The sequence below is a fragment of the Pipra filicauda genome, unplaced genomic scaffold, assembly GCF_003945595.2.
Source record: "Pipra filicauda isolate LSUMZ 115617 unplaced genomic scaffold, ASM394559v2 scaffold627_size207744_pilon, whole genome shotgun sequence".
Lineage (NCBI taxonomy): Eukaryota > Metazoa > Chordata > Aves > Passeriformes > Pipridae > Pipra > Pipra filicauda.
This window is the reverse complement of record NW_024104784.1, coordinates 30,480-51,408: the sequence shown is the minus strand read 5'-3', so window position 1 is coordinate 51,408 and position 20,929 is coordinate 30,480. Positions and strand designations below refer to the sequence as shown.

At 36.2% G+C, this 20,929-nt stretch overlaps 1 protein-coding gene across 1 annotated transcript in view; it reads left to right on the top strand.

The window, feature by feature from the left end:
• Positions 1-20,929, top strand: part of ANOS1 (anosmin 1) — a 136,394-nt gene that overhangs the window by 95,414 nt on the left and 20,051 nt on the right. The window contains exons 7-9 of the mRNA XM_027750797.2: positions 3,105-3,307; positions 5,837-5,984; positions 10,814-10,963. Of these exons, the coding sequence (XP_027606598.2) occupies positions 3,105-3,307; positions 5,837-5,984; positions 10,814-10,963 (501 nt within the window). The remainder of the gene's footprint in view (positions 1-3,104; positions 3,308-5,836; positions 5,985-10,813; positions 10,964-20,929) is intronic.

The following is a 20,929-nucleotide window of genomic DNA, read 5'->3' as shown; positions in this document are numbered from 1 at the left end:
TGACTAGAACTTCAAAATATTTTTAATCATAATACGCTTTGTCCAGAAGAGTTATTTCATTTAACTTTTAGATTTTTTTTTAAATGAGTCTCAGTCTTCTGTAGATGCAGAATGAGGAAAAACAAGTTTTATAGTTAGAATTGTTTTTGCTTATATCTGACCATTTGGAAAGACATTCTCTGAAACACTTTAATTCTATCCCATATGTTTTGTATACATAATACATGATGCATAGTACTTCTGGGAGATAACCTAAATAATTCACCTACAGCAATATGATCATATTGCACTTCAGGTTATAAATGTTTTATTTACCTAATACATTCTCATATCTGTGTGCCATAAAAACCCCCCAAACATTTTAAATAGTGAAGATGAATGCTTAATAAAGGTTTTAGGTGTATGAATCGTGATTATGTTTATATTTATCGTATGTGAATATCATTTATATTTACTTATTTTATTAAACAATAGAAGGAAGTGAAAAGTTGTGTCAGAGCGTAGTACAAACCGTTTAGCTAAATTTTTCTTTAATTTATCCATTCTGATATAAGTACTTTCATATAACTTAAGATGGAGTGGTTGGTTACTTCTCAGGTGTTTAGTTTCACCCCAGCCACCAACCAAGCCCCACGCAGCCACTCACTCACTCCCCTACCATGGGGACTGGGGAGACAGTCAGAAAGGTAAAAGCCAGAACACTCGTGAGTTGAGATAAAGACAGTTTAATAGGGAGAGCAAAAGCTGCACGCACAAGCAAAGTGAAACAAAGAATTAAGTCGCTGCTTCCCATGGGCAGGCAGATGTTCAGCCATCTCCAGGAGAGCAGGGCCCCATCAAGCATAACAGTTATTTGGGAAGGCAAACACCATCACTCCAAACGTCTCCCCCTTTCTCCTTCTTCCCCCCAGCTTTATATACTGAGCATGATGTGATGTGGTCTGAAATATCCCTTTGGCCAATTTGGGTCACCTGTCCCAGCTGTGTCTCCTCCAAGCTTCCATGCACCTCCAACTTCCTTGCCTGTGTGATAGTATGAAAAGCAGAAAAGGGCTTGGCTGTGTGCAAGCCCTACTCAGGAATAACAAAAACGTCTCTATATTATCAACCCTGTGTTCAGCATAAATCCTAAACATAGCCCCATACCAGCCACTGCAAAGAAAATTAACTCTACCCCAGCCAAAACCACCACAACAGATAAGGAAATAAGTGTAACAGCAGTGCTTCTCCAAAGCCAGAAAAAAATAAAAGCAAATGGCTTGTGAGTGGATTAAAAAAAAAAAACACAAATGGAACTAAGGAATTCTTATTATTTGTAAATAAATGTTACATTTCCAGAATTCTTAAGTATGCTTTGTAACTTTTATGGCCAAAATTTAGGTTGAATTATATATGTGAGGAAACAGAGACATCCGTTACTATTTAAGTAAAATGGCATGTGTGAGGAGTATCCATTGTTACTTAAGCAAGAGTCCTGATCAATAACAAGAATAAGCCATTATTTCACATCTGCTGATCTTTAAAAGTGAAATGCTGTCTTTATTAATTCTGAATGTGTCTTTTTTCATGAAGTAAATGATGGATTTTTTCAGTGAGACCATTTGTCATAGGGATTATCTAATGAACTTAGTACGCCTGGAAAGTTTATTTAACAGCTCATTTACCATTATAAAAAGATGCAGGTGAAGTGCATGTCTGGTGTCCCCTGTGCACAACTCCAGTTTTATTTCTGGCAAATAAGGGTACAGGTTCCTAAAAGGTCTTAATTAACATGAATTTCCATTATTGTGCTTGATATACTTTTAATTTTTTTTTTTTTTTTTGAGTCTCATCGTTTACGTCTAGTAAATTTTGGGTTTGCAGTTTCCTTGTATTTTGTCATGAATTTTTGGCTACCACAGCCATTTAAAAAAAGGTCAGAGTTAAAAAGTAGAATTAAAAATTATAATAATAATAATGGCCAGTCTAAAGGTCATTAACCCTTCCAGCCTGCGCAGTGGATTTTTAGGTGAGACACAGCGTGCGCTGAACTGAGCCCACCCTTTAGTCCTGAGGTTCATCTGCCGGGGCCGAGCAAAGCTTGGACAGTGGCAGTGAGGTCCCCAGGATGTAGGTTTGTTTAGAGTGACCTTCTCTTAGGTGGATTGCCTACCAAGGCTGACGAGCTCCACCTGCCCAGGGGGCCGGGAATCGAACCCAGGTCGCAGAGGTGAGAGTCAGGCACTCTAACCACTAGACCACCAGCGGCCCCAGAATTAAAAATTAGGATTTGTTAAATAACAAATTGGACTTTCAGAAATTCATCTGCAAAATTTCCATTGATTCATATTACTTAGGGCCAGGATATTATGTAGTAAGTCCACAAGAAGGACCTTATATTCAATATTGGAAAAGATTCAGTATTTGAACCTCTGACTGTCAGGTGTCCTTTTTGACTCAAGTGTCAGCACAGAGACAACTGACAACTGTTATCTCAGTCAATATTGACCAGGAATTGAACAGAATAGTGAAATAAATCACAGGGGAAGCTAACTGCTTTTTGTCATTCTAAAAAAAACTCTATAGACTTCTGTCACAGAATAATTGCATTAATTCTAAGGAAGTGTTTATGTCCCATGGTGGTAAATACCAATATTAGAATTTTGGAGAAAGATTCAACATGTTGAAACATAATTTTATCATCTGAGAATTATCTGGCAACACCAAAAAAATATTCAGTATTTCTACCATACAATTCTGTGGTGACTCTACAGTGCTATTTGTAGAACTTGAGTGTTTTACACTCGCTGTGTATTTAAGGTAGTAAAACCAATAGTCTAGTACATTTTGACGAAGTTTCATAATGTTTGTGAACTATCAAAACCACAGAGTAATGAAAAAACTAGATGCTAACCCATAATTTTTATTTCAGTAGAGTATGAATTTCTAAAATTTACAAAAAGCCATATCAGTTATGGGAAATCTTTGTCTGAATTTTCCTCAATATATTTAGTGTGTTTAATCCAGCTTGTGTATGCCTGGTAAATATATAAGATGAAGATAATATTTACCCTAATGAAGATGATCTTTATTTTAGAATCTCTTTGTTTGTTTTTAAATTCCAGATCCGTCTGCTCCACCAGCTCCATCTAATATCAGAATTGCCAATATCAGTGCAAGCAATGATGGGAGTGTGAATGTAATGATTACATGGGATCTTCCAGAAGAGCCTGATATCCCAGTGCACCACTACAAAGTCTTCTGGAGCTGGACGTACAGCAAATATGTAATTCCAGCAAAAAAAAAGAGAAGGAAGACTACCGATGGGGTAAGAAAGAAATTAATAAATGGGACAGAAATCTGACTTATTTCTGGCACAAGGTATAGTGTAAGTATAAAATATGTGACAAATTGAATGATTTCAGCAGCTGCTAAAGTGGTGGTCTTCATATCACCAGGGTCTTCATATCACAATTTTGATCTCTCAATGCTATCTTAGACTGAACTCAGGGAGAGAAGTAGACTTCTGCCTCAAAATGAAGTTAAATACAATAAGCTTTTTCAGGAAAGTTCAATAGAAAGTTAAATGCTGTTAGTCCTCCAAATTCAGGCTTATTCTATTAGTGCTTCTTAAAGATGCAGTGCTTGTTTTATTTAAAAAGCCTATCTTCATCTGTGACATTGTTCTTTCACTACACAAATAAAACTTTTGATACTATCTTAGAGAATAACTGCTAAATAGTCAGCATAGGTCCAAGGGAAGAACATTCTCAAAACTCTTTAAATAAGCTGCTGTACCAAAGATCTGACATATTTCCTTAGCAGCAAAGAATGAGTTTCTTTAATGACGTATTAAGTATTGGTTCACTGGAGAGCACTGTTATGATATCCTTAAGTATATTGCATATTATTTTAAAGTAATTAAAAGAAATAGAAATCTATTACAGATAACAGGTTGAACTTGATTCTCAGTGCATTGTGCACAGATGCGTTATGAGAATTTTGTCCCATGTCTACGTCAACACTGTCTTTTGGCTCTGTGTGCCCACTTGAACTGTGATGAATGACAGTCACAGGGTCATAGTTCCCTCTTTGTCCCTCGGTCACCAAACCTTTATAAAAATAAAGTCAATGAAGGCTGCGTGATGAAATCATGCAAGTAAATTTGCACAGAAAAGAAGGTTAGTTCTTAATTGTCCTCTAAAAAAATTATTCTGGCAAGATAGGAGTAGGGTTGGACTATGCTATGTAGAAAAGTTTGTGTTCCTCAGGACAGTTTACATTGGCTTGAGACCTTCAAGACAGAGTCTTCAGCCTAAAGATACCAGGGAGCTTTCTCTCTACAAGCTGGTCCTTAAATCACAAACCCCAGAGAATTTTAAAATTGATCTGGGTCCTTAATGTTGTTTTGGCACTTTGCATAGCGTACATCCTACATACAAATATATTAAAACAGATCTAATATTGAACATTATGTTAATTCAGACCAAGTTTCTGACCTTGAATATAGGAAAATACAGAAGAATCAAGCTGTATTTTTATAGAAAAGTATGGCTCTTACAATATCTTTCGTATTAGTCCTAGTTTACTGTACTTTTTCTTCTGCAGCCTGTAATGAAGCTGTACATCGCTGCCAATGATATTCAGAACTCCCTACAGGACAATCCATATGCTATTGCTAATCAGTGGTCATTTGAATATTATAGCAAATCTTAGGCTAAAAAAGGAAAATGCAGGAAAACTTAAAAAAAAAAAGGAAAGGTTGAAAAATCTTGGTTTTCAAACATAAGTGAAGATTATTTTTGCCCAGTTTTAATGTTTAGATATATAGCCTAATTCAAATAATTTTATACTGATTTCCATGTGAAATCATTCCAGGTAGACATTCAGTTAATTTGAATACAATATTAACACTCTTAATCAAGAGCTATAGTCAATATGTCAGCACAAAACAAGTAAAGATAATTAATATTAAATGTTTCTGGCAATTCCTTGTTAACATTCCAAGTGTTAAATATAGGATGGTTGCGTGGGTAAATAGTTGTCTTTTTCACTCTGGATTGACTGTCAAACTTAAGAGGCACAAGGAATTCTAATAAAAATAAGGAATAATGTCTTCCACCTGGCACTTGCACTAGAAGGACATTTTTATAATTAAATCTAGACAAAATTAAACTGTAAGACTATTGAGAAGCCTGGACTCTTCTTTGCAGTATTGTGCGACTCGCCTTAATTTATGGGTTATTGCCTGGAGAGAATGATAAACCTACTCTGTTGTTTCCCTATTAAAGACACTTCCATGACACTAGAAACTTTTTCTATTATTTTTCCATTTTATAGGAGGAAAGTGTTCTTACCAATGAGTGGGTTTTTTTTGTTTGTTTGTTTGTTTTTAACTTTTTGTTTTCAAGAGTTGAAACAAATAGAAAATATTGAAGAATGTATTAAATGTTGGATTTGAGCTGTGTTCAGACTGGGTTCTGTAGAAAAGTTTTCAATTGCTTTACTAACATAGAAATTGGGGAATAAAACATTTAAATTCCTTTGGCTAAAATGATTTTGGCATAAGAAAAAAACTTTTTATATGGAAGAAAACCCCTTTGTTTTGGCCTAAACAAAGGTTTGGAATTGCCAAGGAACTGCAAAAATAGCATCAAGAAGGTTAGTATTTTTAAATGACACAGAAAAACAGAGTCTAATAAAAGAGATTTTTTTAAAAAGGAAATTTTGCTCTGAAATTTCTACATGAGTTTTCTAATTTCAAAAAGGTAGGGTGCCTAAGATAACAAGCCTGTTTTTAATAAAGGCCTGTGTTTCAGCAATACTATAACTGCTTTGTATATTTATTCTGTTATAGGCCCAAAATTATGTGGTCCTGGAGGGACTCCAGCCCAACAGCAACTACAATGTAGAACTGCAGGCAGTAACACGTTGGGGTCAGATACGCCTAAAAAGTGCTAAGGTTTCTCTCCATTTTAGCACGACTCAGGACATCAGGAATAATAGTGAGTAATCATATTCAAATACCTGAATGCTTTTTCTCTCCTTTATCTGGAATTAGAATGTTTTATATAATGATTTCTCAAATTTAAAAAAGTAATTTTCTTAAAGCAGGCTGTTTCATAGCACAAAGATCTTCTCTCAGTCAAGTTGAGTAACCTTTTCATGTTAAATTTCTTATCTAAGAATTGGTGTCAGTTTCTACCTGATTCTTTGTCTTAGATCCTACTCACCTAAAATAAACAATTTCAATGAAGCATCTACATGACTATTGTGTTAGTGTTCTTTAGATGTTATATAGGTATAAATACTGATGGTATTTGTCAGTGTGTGGAATAAAATCATTTCTATGTCTTTGTCTTAACTGAACAGTATTAACCTGCAGTATCTTTCAAAATCCTGACTATTTTTAGTAGCCTATAATAGGCCTTCAGGTTCTTGGACCACACAAATACATATTTACTATGAATTGATATAAAATATTGTCTCTTCTTTTAGGAAATCAAAAACATTCTATATCTAACAAGCAATGCATTCTCAAAATATTGCTTACATAGGACCTGCACTCAAATCTCAAGATCTGTAGAGGTTAGGTTATGCATTGCTATAGTCTTTAGAACCTGACATGCTAAGTAATATAATTGAAAACTGTATCTGAATCTGAGAGTAAACCATGATTCTAAGTCTTGGTTAAATGCTATTTGTACAATTAAAATACACTACTGGGTTACTGCCACAATTGCTGATGTTTCTCTGTTTAACTAATATAGAAAAAATCTGATAATAAGATGTTAAAGAATATGATTTTAAATATTCTTCCCTGTCTCCATTGCATTTTCCATTCATTTACATTCTCTCTTTAAAGTACACTCAAAGTTTAAACTTGTGGTCATTTTCATAACAGAACTGTAATTACTTTCAACCTAACTAATCAACTGCTATTGTTGCCATATTCTGTTTGGGAATACACAAAATATTGTAAAGTAGTTGTTAGCTATAACAGACCTTCTTGTCTACAATTGCTTCCCATATTAATGTACCAAGAAGAAAAAGTAAACCTAAATATCCTTCTTTTCCCCATATTAAACTTACTTTTACTACTTTTCTGGGCCATCTTAAGAGGCAGAAGAAGTTTAAGTTTTCATCTCTTCCATACACTGTCTTTTCTTCAAATCCATACCAGAATATCAGCTTGAACCTTCACAGTTTGTACATTAGTCAAGTTTAAATCCTCAGTTGGGTTAAATCCTCAGTGAAGCACAATGTAAGTGAATATAAGAGTTCTGCCTTTTCCTTATTGGCTCTCCCACATTGTATCTGTGCTTTTTGTCATCCCCTAGAAAAGTAATGTAGTTTACAGGACTGTGCACGATGTCAAAAACTTCTTTGAGTCACCACATAAAGTTGTCCTTTATTTTCTATATGTACACAGGAGATGTAATAGAAGAAAAATTACAGTGAGAACTGGGTGTTTAATTCCAGAACACTGAGCCATTAAGCTACACTAGAAACATATCTTTGGTGTTTATGGGAGGTGTTCATGTTTTGCTGAATCTTTTCCTAAGAATTTTTTGTGGGATTTGCTACTGTTTTTCTTTTCTCTTTTCCTCCCCTCCCACTCCCCCTGCAAAGTTCATTTTGCTAGAGAAGCAAGCAAAAATTTTGTTGGTTTTTTTCGACCCCCCTCCCAATTTCCTACTCTTACTCTCAGTGCTAAAATTCAAGGTGTTTAGTTTTCGGCCCAGTCATCTTGACTGTCATGTTGCCAGATTACATCACAACTCTGAGAAAGAGCTGGGTTTACGTCAGATCACAGGAGAATGCTGGTGCTGGGATTTCAGCTGAGTCAGGGGTTGGTCTGTGTCCTGATAACTGGAAGAAAGTTCTAGATACCATTATACAGAACTATCCAAAGGAACAATGGGCAAGCTGTTGAAGTTCTTTCTCTCATTTTACTATGATAATAACTTTATAAACGTTCCCGTTTTGAGAGCAGGGATAATCAATCAACCGACCTTTCTCATACTTTATTGCTAATCTTGACATCAGGTCAGATCACTGTAGTCTTTAAACATAGTAAATAAATACTTTCAGTATAAAAAAACCCCTCTAAACTGAAGCTGAGTAGTTGAGATTGAACCATGTAATTTTTGGTACCATTCCATACCTACTGTGAGAAACCCTTTCACTGGTAGTGCTGTATCAGCTCTCCATGGCTTCACTAATGATCTGACTTTCCTGGTCTACATCATCCCTGGGTTTGCGTTGAGAGAGGAAGATGTTCGTTTCACTTCTCCCTCTTCAAGATGTTGTGTTTTTCAGAATCTGAAACAGATCACATCTCAGGTATTACTTACAAACCCTCTACCAAACAGAGTTCATTTATGCTACATCTCACGTGTGACTTTGGTTGTTTTATCATTTTCTGTTCACTCCAGCGGCACCTCTTTCCTATCATTGCTTAGAATTCCTTCCACAATTTTGCTTGGATACTCTGCCCTCTCCTTGGTTGTTTTGCTTCAGAAAACAGTCCATCAGTATTCTCTGTGAAAGTCTGCTGTCTACTTATGTATAATTAGTACAGACTTTGTAATGCCTGGTGCTTTATTTTGCTTTACTGGGGTGACCTTTTTGTACTAAAAGGTTCATTAATTGTTGTATTTTTCTTAAAACTAGACTAAGACTATACTGAGAATAATATTTTTGTATTCTCATATACTTCAAGTATTTGACTGTTCTGCTCAAATTATGAACATCCATTTAGTTAATGAGCAGTATGTTCTTTCTAAGTGCAAATCAGTGCCTGCAAAAACTAAAACATGTATTTGTTTTATAGTACAGTATTTCAGTAATAAGTTTACAGACAAATCTGAACAAAACTACTAAAACTTTGAGGTAAAGGATTCAAGATTCTTTGAATCTAAACACTGATGTCACACATTTTAGTGAATAGAGCACTCTGCCGAGAGGTTTATTTAGGCCTTTTTGGACATTTAAAAAAAATGGCTAGATTGTAGCTTATGTAGAAAAGCAAATAAAAACTACTCCTAGAGGAGATGCAAATTCATCTTCTGAATCTCACTCAAGTTAGGTACAGAGCTAGTCCTGCTTGAGTTACTTTTGAGAGTACTCAGAAGCAGATGGAGAAATACGAAAAAGAAAAAAAAAATTGCCTGAAATATTATCTAGGACATGACATTCATGGCCTGTCTTTATTTGGGGACTTCCATAGCCTTTGGGAAGTAATTCCAGAAGCAACATGCCAATTTTGCTGAAGTTTCACTGTCAGATGCTCTGCTCTGTGTGGAATTAAGCTCTGGGTTTAAGGTGTCTGGTCCTATTGTCAGAATAGAGATAGTCCATAACCCACTGAAGTAATTTAGTCCCGCAGACCTCTGTGAGCTTTGACCCCAGCCCTCTGGCATTATATTTCCCCACACTCAGAAATATGTTGCCTCACTATATTTGTATGCTTCACTTCTGGGAAATGCAGCAAGACTCTTCCTTGATCTTTATATAAAAATATTCTAAATTGGTGTCCTGGTTTTTCTGGAAGTGGAGCAGACAGAGAATAGCAAAGCAGAGATGTAATAAAATTAAAATACTTTAAGTTGAGGAATACCTAATAGATTTTTGATTTCCATGTAGGCAGCATAGACTTTATGGTTACCATGAGAAAGAATTTCCTTAAGTTTGGTAGTTTTACTTTAATGTAAAACAAAGAAAGAAAATGAAAAATCGTACCAGATTCAGGAAAGGGCTGAGAAAGTAAGATTTGACCATAAAGCAAGTGAGTTTCAGCTGAAGCTACATGTAAGGCAAAATGGTCAATTTTATGTTACTTGTGAGGCAAAATGTTCCAGTTTATTTGTTATTTGTGACAATTATTGAAATCTGAGCCTTTTCCTCCTTCTCTCAAGTATGTAATTAATAATTTGCCACTTCCTAATTATTGGACTCTAGTTTTCATTTAGGTGTATTATTGAATTATACAGCTTTTTTTTGTTTATAATCTGATCCTCTTAATTGGATTGGATATATTTGCAAATGTGCAATGAAAATTGCAGTTTGAATCAACATTGCTGCCTTTTCAACTGAAAATATCTGGAAATACTGTCAACTCTGATAAATGTTCATAAATTGTTGCCAAACAAAAGGCTTGATGAAAGACATCCCATTACCATTGCTTGTTGGAAGCTAGGCACGTATAACCAAGGGAATTACTGAAAGAAAATTCTGCTCTTACAGTGTTTCCCTAAGCATTCACCATTCACTGTTGGAAACAGAAAAGTGGGCAAAAAAGATCTTTAATCTGACCACAATGTTCTTATATAGCATACCAAAAGACTATATTTACTTTTATGTAATAACCACATGTGGCACTCTGTGGGTTACACTCAATGCAGTCCTTGGTTTTTGTGCATATTCAAACACTGCACAAATAAAAAGACTGAATGATTATACAGAAGTACTGCTAGATACTATGTCTGTTTAAAAAGTCAGTCTGTTAACATTTCTTCTTCTTGGGGATATAAATACAGTCCCTTTCTTTATGATTCTTTAGAAAATTTCAGAGCCTTTTCATATAATAATATATTTATCTTTTTCTGTCCCTGTCTAAAATATTTTCTTTGACTGAATATCAAACAGGTGATATTCTTTTCAACCATTATGGACAGTTTGTTCCTTATATTAATTTCATTCAGGTAAGATACTGAAATAAGATAATTTGGATGAAAGATAGTATTATTTTCTGAATTTCAGCACAGTTAACATAGTCATTTTACAGCACCATACTAACTAAATAGTTTCCTGATTGTTCTGTGTGTTGCAGAGGAACGGATGTCTGCTGGGAAACCACAGAAAGGACTGGTAGATCCTTACCCAAACTTTCAAAGAAGGAAAACCACTCGTTTTCTAAAAATTGGAACTCCTTTCTATCAGGACAATCAACTTCAGGTCAAAGTCTACTGGAAGAAGACGGGTTTGTCAAATTTTTGATTTACTGTTTTTTCTAAGGAAGACTCTCATCGTCTGTCTCAGAGTTGTAGAACATTAATACAATACTATAGAGTAATTCAGAGTTAAATCCTGTGCCCATTCTTCCATCTCTTCACCTTCACATTGGAATGCTGTGTTGTGTTACGTCTGTGTAAATGTCTCACAGAAGGAAATGACATTAATTGGTTATCCAGAATTACAGTCAGTCGTGTTGGGATGCTGAATCTTCACATAGCTGAGACAATTTTTATTTCTGTAGGAATTACCTCTGTGAAGTTTTAAATAGGCCAGAGCCACAAAAGCTCGGAGGAACATCTGAATGTTGTCCCCCTAGAGGATGGTTGGAAGATCTCAAGCACATACAGTTCCAGGGCAGATTTTCTGCTGATGCCACTGCAGTGTCACTTGTTGGACTTTGTCTTTTGAGAAATGAGTCAGGAAATTAATGCATATTGAAATCATGCAGTGGTGTCACAGAATCTAAAAAGTAGTTTGAATCACAAAATTTAGATCTATACTACCTCACTGTAGGGACACAATAGGCTTTATGCCAAACTTTATAGTCGGTTACAACCACTGAAAAAGTCTTGAAGTTGGTTTTCTGCTAGGCTGCATCCCTCTGGTTTTCAGAAAAATCTAACAACAATTTTATGGTTTAGTCATCTAGTTTAAAGGAAAATGCCACACATTTAAAGTGTCTTATCAGATTAAAAAATCAAAAAAGGGATTTTCCTTTCTTGTCCTCTAGGAGCATGTAGGTTGTTACAAATTGCTCCAGCTTAGCCATTACAAGTTCATATGCTGTTATTTCAAAACGTGCTAACACGGTTAGTGTTTACTTGGAGCAATCTACATGTGTAGCAGTACCACTAAAAAAAATCTATTCAATTTTTGTGTTTGAAATAAAGGGCTACAAAGTGGATAATCACGTTTTTTTCTGGAATTTTTCAAAGAATTTCAGAAATATTTAAGTGCTTTTGTGTTTAGGTGTGTGCAGCACCATCTTGAATGAGGACAGGCTATTTAAATGTTCACTTATGCTATGTAACATAAGAATATGTCACACAGAATTGTGCATGAGACGTATCTTTTGCTTTTTAAAAAGTGCCTGCCTGTTTGAATGGTGGCCTTCTGCTGTGTCAATTACTTTCAAATCTATGCTTATTCCTCCATAAAAATCTGCAGGCTTTGATTCAGCTTGACTACATACACATTTTAAATGTTTGTCCCTGTCTTGTCTGTGCTAATTTTCTTTTTCTAGCTTTCCCCATTATATTTCAGTTTTAGTTAGCTTCATAGGAAGCTGGACTAATTTAGAGTTTAAATAAAAAAGTTAGGTATTTTTAACTGGGGACTATTGTTTACCTAAAAATGCGATTTTCGTTATCCAAAGCGAGATTTATATATTCTGAGCTTGGTTGGGACTGATCACCTTGAACTTTGGCCATTTGCAACTGTGATGTCGACTCATTGGCCAAGCTCCTTTTATAGTCAGAAAAGAAAAGCAGGTGATTTCTGAAGCAATTCATCCCCCTCAGCAGCAGAATTGTTCTCTGGAGATACCTCTCTTCTTTACAGAGAACAGAAGGGAACCTAGACAGCTCATTTATAGAAGGCTTAGAGATACCTAATGTCTCTCTGTGAGCTGAAGTTCAGTTCTTGTCAGTCTGTACTGAAAAAAACGAGGGAAAGATTCAAAGATGAGGAGACTATGATGTCTCCCACAGGCATCAGGCAGGGCTGTGCAACTCACAGTCTGCAGGCAAGAGTCAGCCCAGTGGAACAATCGATCCAGCTGCAGCCGTTTTCCTGCCAGCCTGTTGCCAGAAGAAAGACCATGTGTCCTGTGACCAAAATGCCAGCACCCCTATTGAAATTCACCTTATTAATAGTTTTCCAAAGTTAGTTGTACTTAAGGAAGAAAAAAATCCTGACCAGTACAGCAATATTCTTGTTCCAAAGTAGATACTTTGAACTAAGTGTCCACTAATTATCATGGCAACAGAGATATCAAGCTTAGAGACATTGCACTGTAGAAACTTAAATGTTTCCATCTAAATCTGGAGCTGAATCTCACCCTCTATTACATACTTGGAGATAATATTTGTATTAAATGCTATAGATGTCTATAAGAAGAAATAGGTAGTCAGCATCGTTATAGTGACTCATAGTTTGGAAATAAGAGTGTTTGGAAGTGGTGTAATCTCCATAATAGGAAAATGTCGCAGACCTGTCAAAAATGACGTTGATTTACATGCTGTGACCTTGTGCCAGGAATGGACTAGCTGAGTTGCCAAGAAGCTGACTGTACAGCTGACTCATCTTGTGTGAACATGTATGCATCCAGTTACATAAGGGGGCACTCAGAGGTCTGTTTTGGTCATGAGCTGGGGGCAAGCTCTATAACAGGCACTGGGGTGTTTAAGTACATGCCCCAGTCACGCAGTGGAAGATGCCTCCATTTTTCTCCCAGAACAAACAGTGATAGCAAAGGTGTGTGAAGAGGAGCAGAATATGGCAGTTCATCAGACTTTTTTATTTTCTTTTTTAAAAAGAAAATATCCGTGTTCTGAGTGACAGCATATGCAGTAACTCAGCAGGAGCCATTGCCTCATGTGGAACTGAAATATAGCCAGTTACTTGCTCCTGAGAAGCCAGTAACTTCTATAAGCCCTTGCAGGAGTTTGGAGATTATGCAGTGCATGGATGAGGTACTGACTGTAAATTTACTAGTGACAATTTACTGCAGAGAAAGTCTGTTTCACCACGCAAGGAACACAGCAGGTGAAGCATATTGGCTGTGTCCTGTATTTATGAAAGACAGCAGTTACTGGAGCCAGCTGTGTTGGGAACTGTACCCATGCATCTTTCTCCATTATGAACTGCACTGTCTTAAGTTGTGTTTAGTGAGTTGCAGCAACTACAATAGGAAATACTGACAGAGAACTTATCTGAGCCTGCTCTTTGGCATAACATACATTTATATTGCAGGTAGGCAACCAGAGTTCAAATCCTTCCTCACAGGAATTGACCTCTTTGTCTCCTACATGGTGGGTGAACACAGGAGTCCCTGTTGATTGCAATAATGTTCTCATTTTCCTGTGAAAAATCAACACTTTTTTTGGTGGAGAAACAGCCATTCTATAGTTCTATATTAGAATGTGCAACATTAAAACATAAAAATTAAGAAACTATCATAAAACCATGCGAAATAAGTAGATTGAGAAGCATAAGAGTTTCCACGATTAAAAAAATAATTCAAGAAATAAAAGTCTCAAGCTTAAACATGTTGAACATTTGTGAATTGATCAAATTTCAGTTGCTTGTAGCAATATTTGCTTTGTCTCATTTGGCTTTCAAGTTTTTTTGTACTCTCTGCAGTATACATCGTGATCCTAACAAGAGATGGTTGCAGAGATAACGAAACAAAAACATTATTTAGATTTTGAATTTTTTTTTTTTTTAGATGAAGACATTTAAACCAGTATGTTGTCACAGAATCACAGAATGGTTGGGGTTGGAAGGGACCTTGGAAGATTTAGTCCAACCTCCCTGCTAAATCAGGTTCACCCAGAGCAGATTGCACAGAATTGTGTCCAGGCAGGTTTTGAATATCTCCAGAGAAGGAGACTCCACAACCTCTTTGGGCAGCCTGTTGCAGTGCTCTGTCACCCTCAAAGTAAAGAATTTTTTCCTCATATTTATATGAAATTTACCCCGTTTCAGCATGTGCTTGTTGCCCCTTGTCCTGTCACCAGGCACCAACAAAAAAACTCTGGCCCCATACTCTTGACACCTGCCCTCAAGATGTTTGTATGCACTGATAAGATGCCCTCCGGGCTAAACAGGCCCAACTCCCTCAGGATTATTCTAAAAGAATAAGCTTTTAGATTATTCTCATTGGTTCTGTTGTTAGCTGAGAAATCATTTTGCTTTTGAATTTGAATCATTTTACTCAGTCTAAAGAACTAAAATAGGTCAGAATCATAAAATAATTTAAATGGGTTAGAAGGGACCTCTGGATGTCAGCTGGCCCAACCACCTGCTCAAAGTAGAACTAACTCTGAAGTTAAATCAAGTTATTCAGTTCTGTCTGTAAGGCTCTATAATAGATGTTGTCATTGTTTCCTCAATGACAGGGAATTTATCCTTCATGAATACCAGCCTACACAGGCCATCTAAGTTTATTGCAGTGTGCCTTAGGATTTACAGAAGGTATGGTGATGTCTGTTGGCATTCAAAGGTAGTTCTTCCATGACTATGAAGACATATCCCTCCGTGAAATTTGCAGATGTGCCTCTCAGAAGCCAGTGAAAAGAACACAATGATGACATCAGGGCCACAGGTCTTGGTTTTGTACCATCCTTCTGAATAGAATTCATCAGACCTCTGTTCCGTGCAACAACTGCAACAGAGGGTGTGTTGCAAACTATGACCAAACTGATTTCATTATACAGTAAAGGAGTGATTGCATGTCAGTACTCAGAAACTCATTCAATACTCAGAAGTTTTTGAGTAAAAGTCTTAGTAAGTGGATGGATTTCCATATATATGCATCATAATGTGCCACAATTTGTTAAGCAGGAAAAACTTATCTAGGCCTGTTCTTTAAGTGTCATTTCTTAAGTCCCATTACTTCAGTAAGCACAAGGCATGAATAAAAATGTAGGATCTGGACTTTACATTAAAATAGGTCTCTTTCTGAAATAATCTTTCAGTTTGAATGCTTCAGTATGATGGCAATAATAACTTCACTCCAGGACATATGCTAGCAAAAATATCTCCACACTTCAGGCAGTACAAGGTACTTAGCAAATGCACATAATTTTGCTAGAGTCATCAAAAAGCATATTGCATAAGAATACAATAGATTCTTTTGGAAGAAAGAAAATGTGTTTCGCTTGCTGCTTGATTTAGGCTTGGGATTAGAGAAACATACCTTAATACATTCCTTAAGCAGCATGAATCCCACCTTTGTAAATGAGAAGAAGAATGTATTTGTGTTCGGAATTTTTGGCCGTCTTGACTGTGTGAAATTAGAAATTATGAGCTGTTTATGTCAAATGGTGGAATCAAATTAAACAAATCACTTTTAACTCCTTGTTGCTGGAGTCACAGAGTACCATCCATTACCAAGAATGGATACACTCTGAACCCCCTAATTAAAAGGATTAGCTACTTAGGATAATTAAGATCCTCAACATCTTGTGCAGTAATCAAGACTGAAGGTGTGAAAATCAAAAGATGCTTACATTTTCTTTAGTTTTCAGTGGTTGGGCAGCTGAAGAGCTGAGGTTTTGGACGTCTGCTGAAAAGCCTACAAGTTGCTGCAAATTTGTATATGAAAATAAGATATTTCCAATAGACAGAAGAAAAAGAAAATAATTTTTATGAACTCACTGCATCGACTCTCATCACTTGCTGCAATAATTATAATACATTAAAATATTAGGAAGTATTTTCTTTCCAAAGCAACGTATCACAATATTTTCTAACCCATTACTCTGCTTTCACTACCATTTTCTTAGTGCCTGTTATAGGAGTATAATGCACCTCTCCTTGTTCAGGTAAAGTTTTATTTTCCTTCACTTTTTATTGAATGAAGTCTATGTGCACTTACTTCCCCCTGTTTAAACTACACATTTTAAGTACTTGTAGGTATTTAAAATCAATATATCTGCCCCTTGGTTTTGCTTAAAAAGACAAATATTTAAAATGCATTAAGACTTGGCTTCAGGCTCCTTTCTTTGTGTTTCTGTAAATGCTAAAGCAGAAGAAAAAAAGAACACTTAAGGGCAGGGAGAGGCAGAGAATCCTCCATTGTCTGATAAATCAACCAAACAAGAATAATGAATTAAATTACAGGGAAGAATAAAATGCAAGGCAAGGCAAAGCAAACAGAATGCTACCACAAGTGCTTTTAAACCCAGATCTTAGGAAAACGAAATTAACTTTCACTTAGTTTAGGGACATAAATGAAGTGACTGTATGTACCGACTCTTTGTTTGTAATAAGGTATTTCATATGGCAGGTTTTAAAATAATTGAAAGCTTTCCCCGTGTTATCAGATTGTCCTTTCTCACGGAAATAGAGCTATTGAAGCTAATGTAACCCTTCAATGCCAGCTGGAGTTTCTTGCTGTTATTGTAAAGAATTCAACACTAGTTGCTTAACACTAATGCATTATTTAGTTTGGTACTAACTGTTGCACTAGGCAGGTTAGTGTTTGAGCAGCTGGCCATATTCTAATTATCGATATTTAAGCAGTAAAATATTTGTACTTCAAGATATCACCAGGGTCTGGATGGTTCTTCCAAGAAAATGACCTCACTGTTAATTATTGTGAAGTATACACCAGTATATTGCCCTCGAACTTCCATGACAATACAGAGATTTTGTCTCAACAGTGGTTGATTGTGTGGGTATGCATAATGTGCATTAGTATTTAGGGATTTAATTAGTAAAACTGGCCCCAAGCACAGGAATCTTCAACTAGATCACCTCTTTAGAAATGTACTAGTAGACATTGCATAATTTACTTTTGCACATAGGCTACAGCTGACTCAGATGCCTTTATCCTATGGACTTCCACAGCATCCTGCCTGGGGAGATAGGTAATGCTGTCAGCTTTAATTCCTATGGGAAATTATTCCATAGTTAAAAGAATATCCTATCTGAAGCATCTGTGTGATTCCTACTCCTCCCTGACTTTATCTTACGTAGGCTTAATATAGTTCTGGGAAAAATCTCTTTGCCTTTTTGGAGAGAATGAAAAGGGGAACAGCTGACTCTTGTACTGTAGAAACTGACTACAGGACTCTGAGTGTTTGTTTTGTGTCCATATGTAAAGTGCTGACAATACTTAAAATGTTACTGGTGGGAGTCATGAAAAACATCAACCACAAATAATACAATTTGGTAGAGCAGATGTTGTGCAACTTCTCAAATAGTCTGCAATTGATTAGTGAGACAAGTAATAAAGTTTTAAAATTACATTTACAATATTGGTAACCTTGGTGGCATCTCCCCTGCAAATGAGACAATATGGGAGAGTCGTTTCAAGGGCACAGTTTACTGCATTGTTTTGCATGTTTTCAAAAGCAGAACAGAAAACCATTACTTGTTGCCTTTCACTTGATTCCAAATCTCCGTACCTTTCAGGGTAGGTGGTGAAAGCTCTTGGTGTGAGAGACTTAGGGGCAAGTTTGTCCAACTATTAGTCCCAGAAATGTAGTTGGAATTGATTCAAAGTCTACCAGGAAATCAAACAATCACAGGCCAAATCAGAACTACCCACTGTGGTGCCAGAGCTCAGACATCACAGAAGACTGATTTTGCTTAACAGGCACCCACTGATGTCTGCTAAAGGCAGAATGTCCAGAACATTCGTCAGACTAGTTCTAACACTTTGTACAGTTGATCGATTTATTGCTTCATTTTAAAATTTACATGGTGTGGGCTGTTCGGAAGCTCTCGGTGTGACCTGAATCATACTCCAGAACACCTTCAATAATTGTGAAAGTGTATTTAATTTAATTTATGCATTTAAAAGAAGTCTTCTTTTTATTCTTAAATTTAGTAACTGATAGAAATTTAAGCTTGATTTCTTTTGAACTTGCTTTAAAGGATCAAATAGAAATATAATTGCAAATTACCTGGTTCATGAGTGCAATCCAAAGATAGACCATCATGAGGTGGAATGAGGACCTGCGGTCAGACTGTAGATACACATATTGCGTTGCAAAATTATTTATCAAGACTTAACTCACATGCATTGAAAAAATTAACTGGCCAACTAATAAGTAAACTCTTGACTGATTTTTTTATTCTTCAGGAAAAAATAAGTTTTCAAACCCAGCATCTTTATGTACCTTCAGTAATACTGTCTGCCTAGTACACATTTTCTATATTTCTAATTACTTCTTAAGTATTACCACAACCTATAAAGTTAATTATTTTAACAAAAAATACAGTACTTCATATGTATGCATACATATATAGTATCACTAAGCTTGTCAATGGCAATGTCTGTTGTGAGGCAGTCTCAATAATAGAGGGATAAAATGGCAAATTTTTTGCCATTCAGTTCTTCCTCTTCTTTCCCCAAGCTGTATCACTAGGTCATATTAAGTTAAAGTTCTGTCTTATATGCTTACACCATGCTACCTCGAGCAACCATACGATTCCTACTGTGAGTAAAAAGGTACTGAGGCACTATAGTTTAGCAAGATACTTCTCCATCGGCTATGGGCTTATAACTGTTCATGAGTGCTCTCTTATCCTGCCTAAGTTCTGAATAAAACATTTATCATGTGATCCAGGGGAGGTTAAGCTATCAGCAGGGAATCATCATGCTCATGGTGAAGGTGGTTTAAACTAATGAGTGTCCTCTGTAAATTGGGTCAGTTTTCCTCCACATGCCTCTTTTTAAGCTGTACTTTTAATTAGCCTGGTTTTATAAGGTGGCCATAAAACCAGTTGCATAAACACTACAGACAGGGAAGGAAAATGGACTATTTGAATGAGTAGCTAGAGTTGGAGGGAAAGAAACCAAGAAAAGGGTACCTGACACTAATATTATAATCTAAATTTGAAGATGTCCCATGTATGCATCTGATGAATAATGAGTTGTTAAACACCAGTTCCTTTTGCTCTTATGACCATAAACTGAATTTAAAAGTATCCATAGTAGTCTAGACCAAAGATCCTACTCAACAGGTATTCTGCTCTTGTCAGTGGCCAAAAGGAAATCAAACGGAACTTAATAATAGGGCAAGAGTCTAATGGTTCTTCTGCAGATTATTGTCCCAGCTTCAGACAATGTCTGTTTAATGAAAATTCCTGAGCCTGATGTGATTTCATTTTGTTTATTCACTTCTGGTGTGTTAATCTTCACAATAATATCCAGTGTCCCGTCGGGGTGACATAATTTTTTGGGCATTTGAAACATCCTGGGCTATGGAGTTCCAGAGTTTTAAGTTCTTGTTCTATGAGGAACCACACTTTTTAATTTGTTTTGAAGGCAGTTCTTTTACCTTTATTTGAATACAAATTCTTACACTGGGGACACAGAAAACAGTCAAGCTCTGTTCACCCTACCTGTATGCACATGATTTTATAGATGTTTAAGCTGGTTCTTTTTTCTTGTAGACTCATTAATTTTATACTGTGGATTTAGAAACTGTGTGTTAAGGCAAAGCAACATCCTGATATGGCATGCTATGATAAATATCAGGAAATTCCAGTTTTGGAACTTGATGGATCATTGTACATATGTACAAACCCACCCTATGGCTTTTGCATGGGATGTGAGAGAGAAGGGAGTAGCAGGTGCACCTCTGCATCTCTTCCCACTGTGGAGTTAGAGATAGGATGGGTCTGTATCTTGACTCTGGAACAGGGAAAGACTCCAAGATTATTTACCCTCAATATAGCCTACTCATCTAAATTATTGTCCAGATTTGTTGAAGTTACACAGAAAGCTAAATAATAATAGAATGCGATGTAATGATAGGGTGCCTAGTGACATTTTCAGTGTGTCTATAACCATAGTGAGTGTTTTTTGTTTGGGTTTTTTTTTAGTTTTTCATTAAATTCAGGTTTTGGATACTTAGATAGCTTTGAAAATCTGGCTGTGAGTGAATAATGTAGGAAGCTACCATTCAGCCTACAAGCAGCTATTGTGAGACTTGGAGCTTACAAGAGGCAAATTTCCTTGTAATAGAAAACCAGAATGAGATACTGTTGAACTCGGTTTGTATAGGATGTTGTGTGTGGGAAAATGAGTAACGGTAGAGGTAATCCGGCTTAGAGATGATCCCAAACTTAAATCCTTCAATATAAACATCTTCAGACCTTGAGGCTTCCTAGGTCTAGATATGGACAAAAATACTGTGGCTCAGGCCTGTCTTTAAATTACATAGTAATTGTTAATATAATTTTTGGAAAG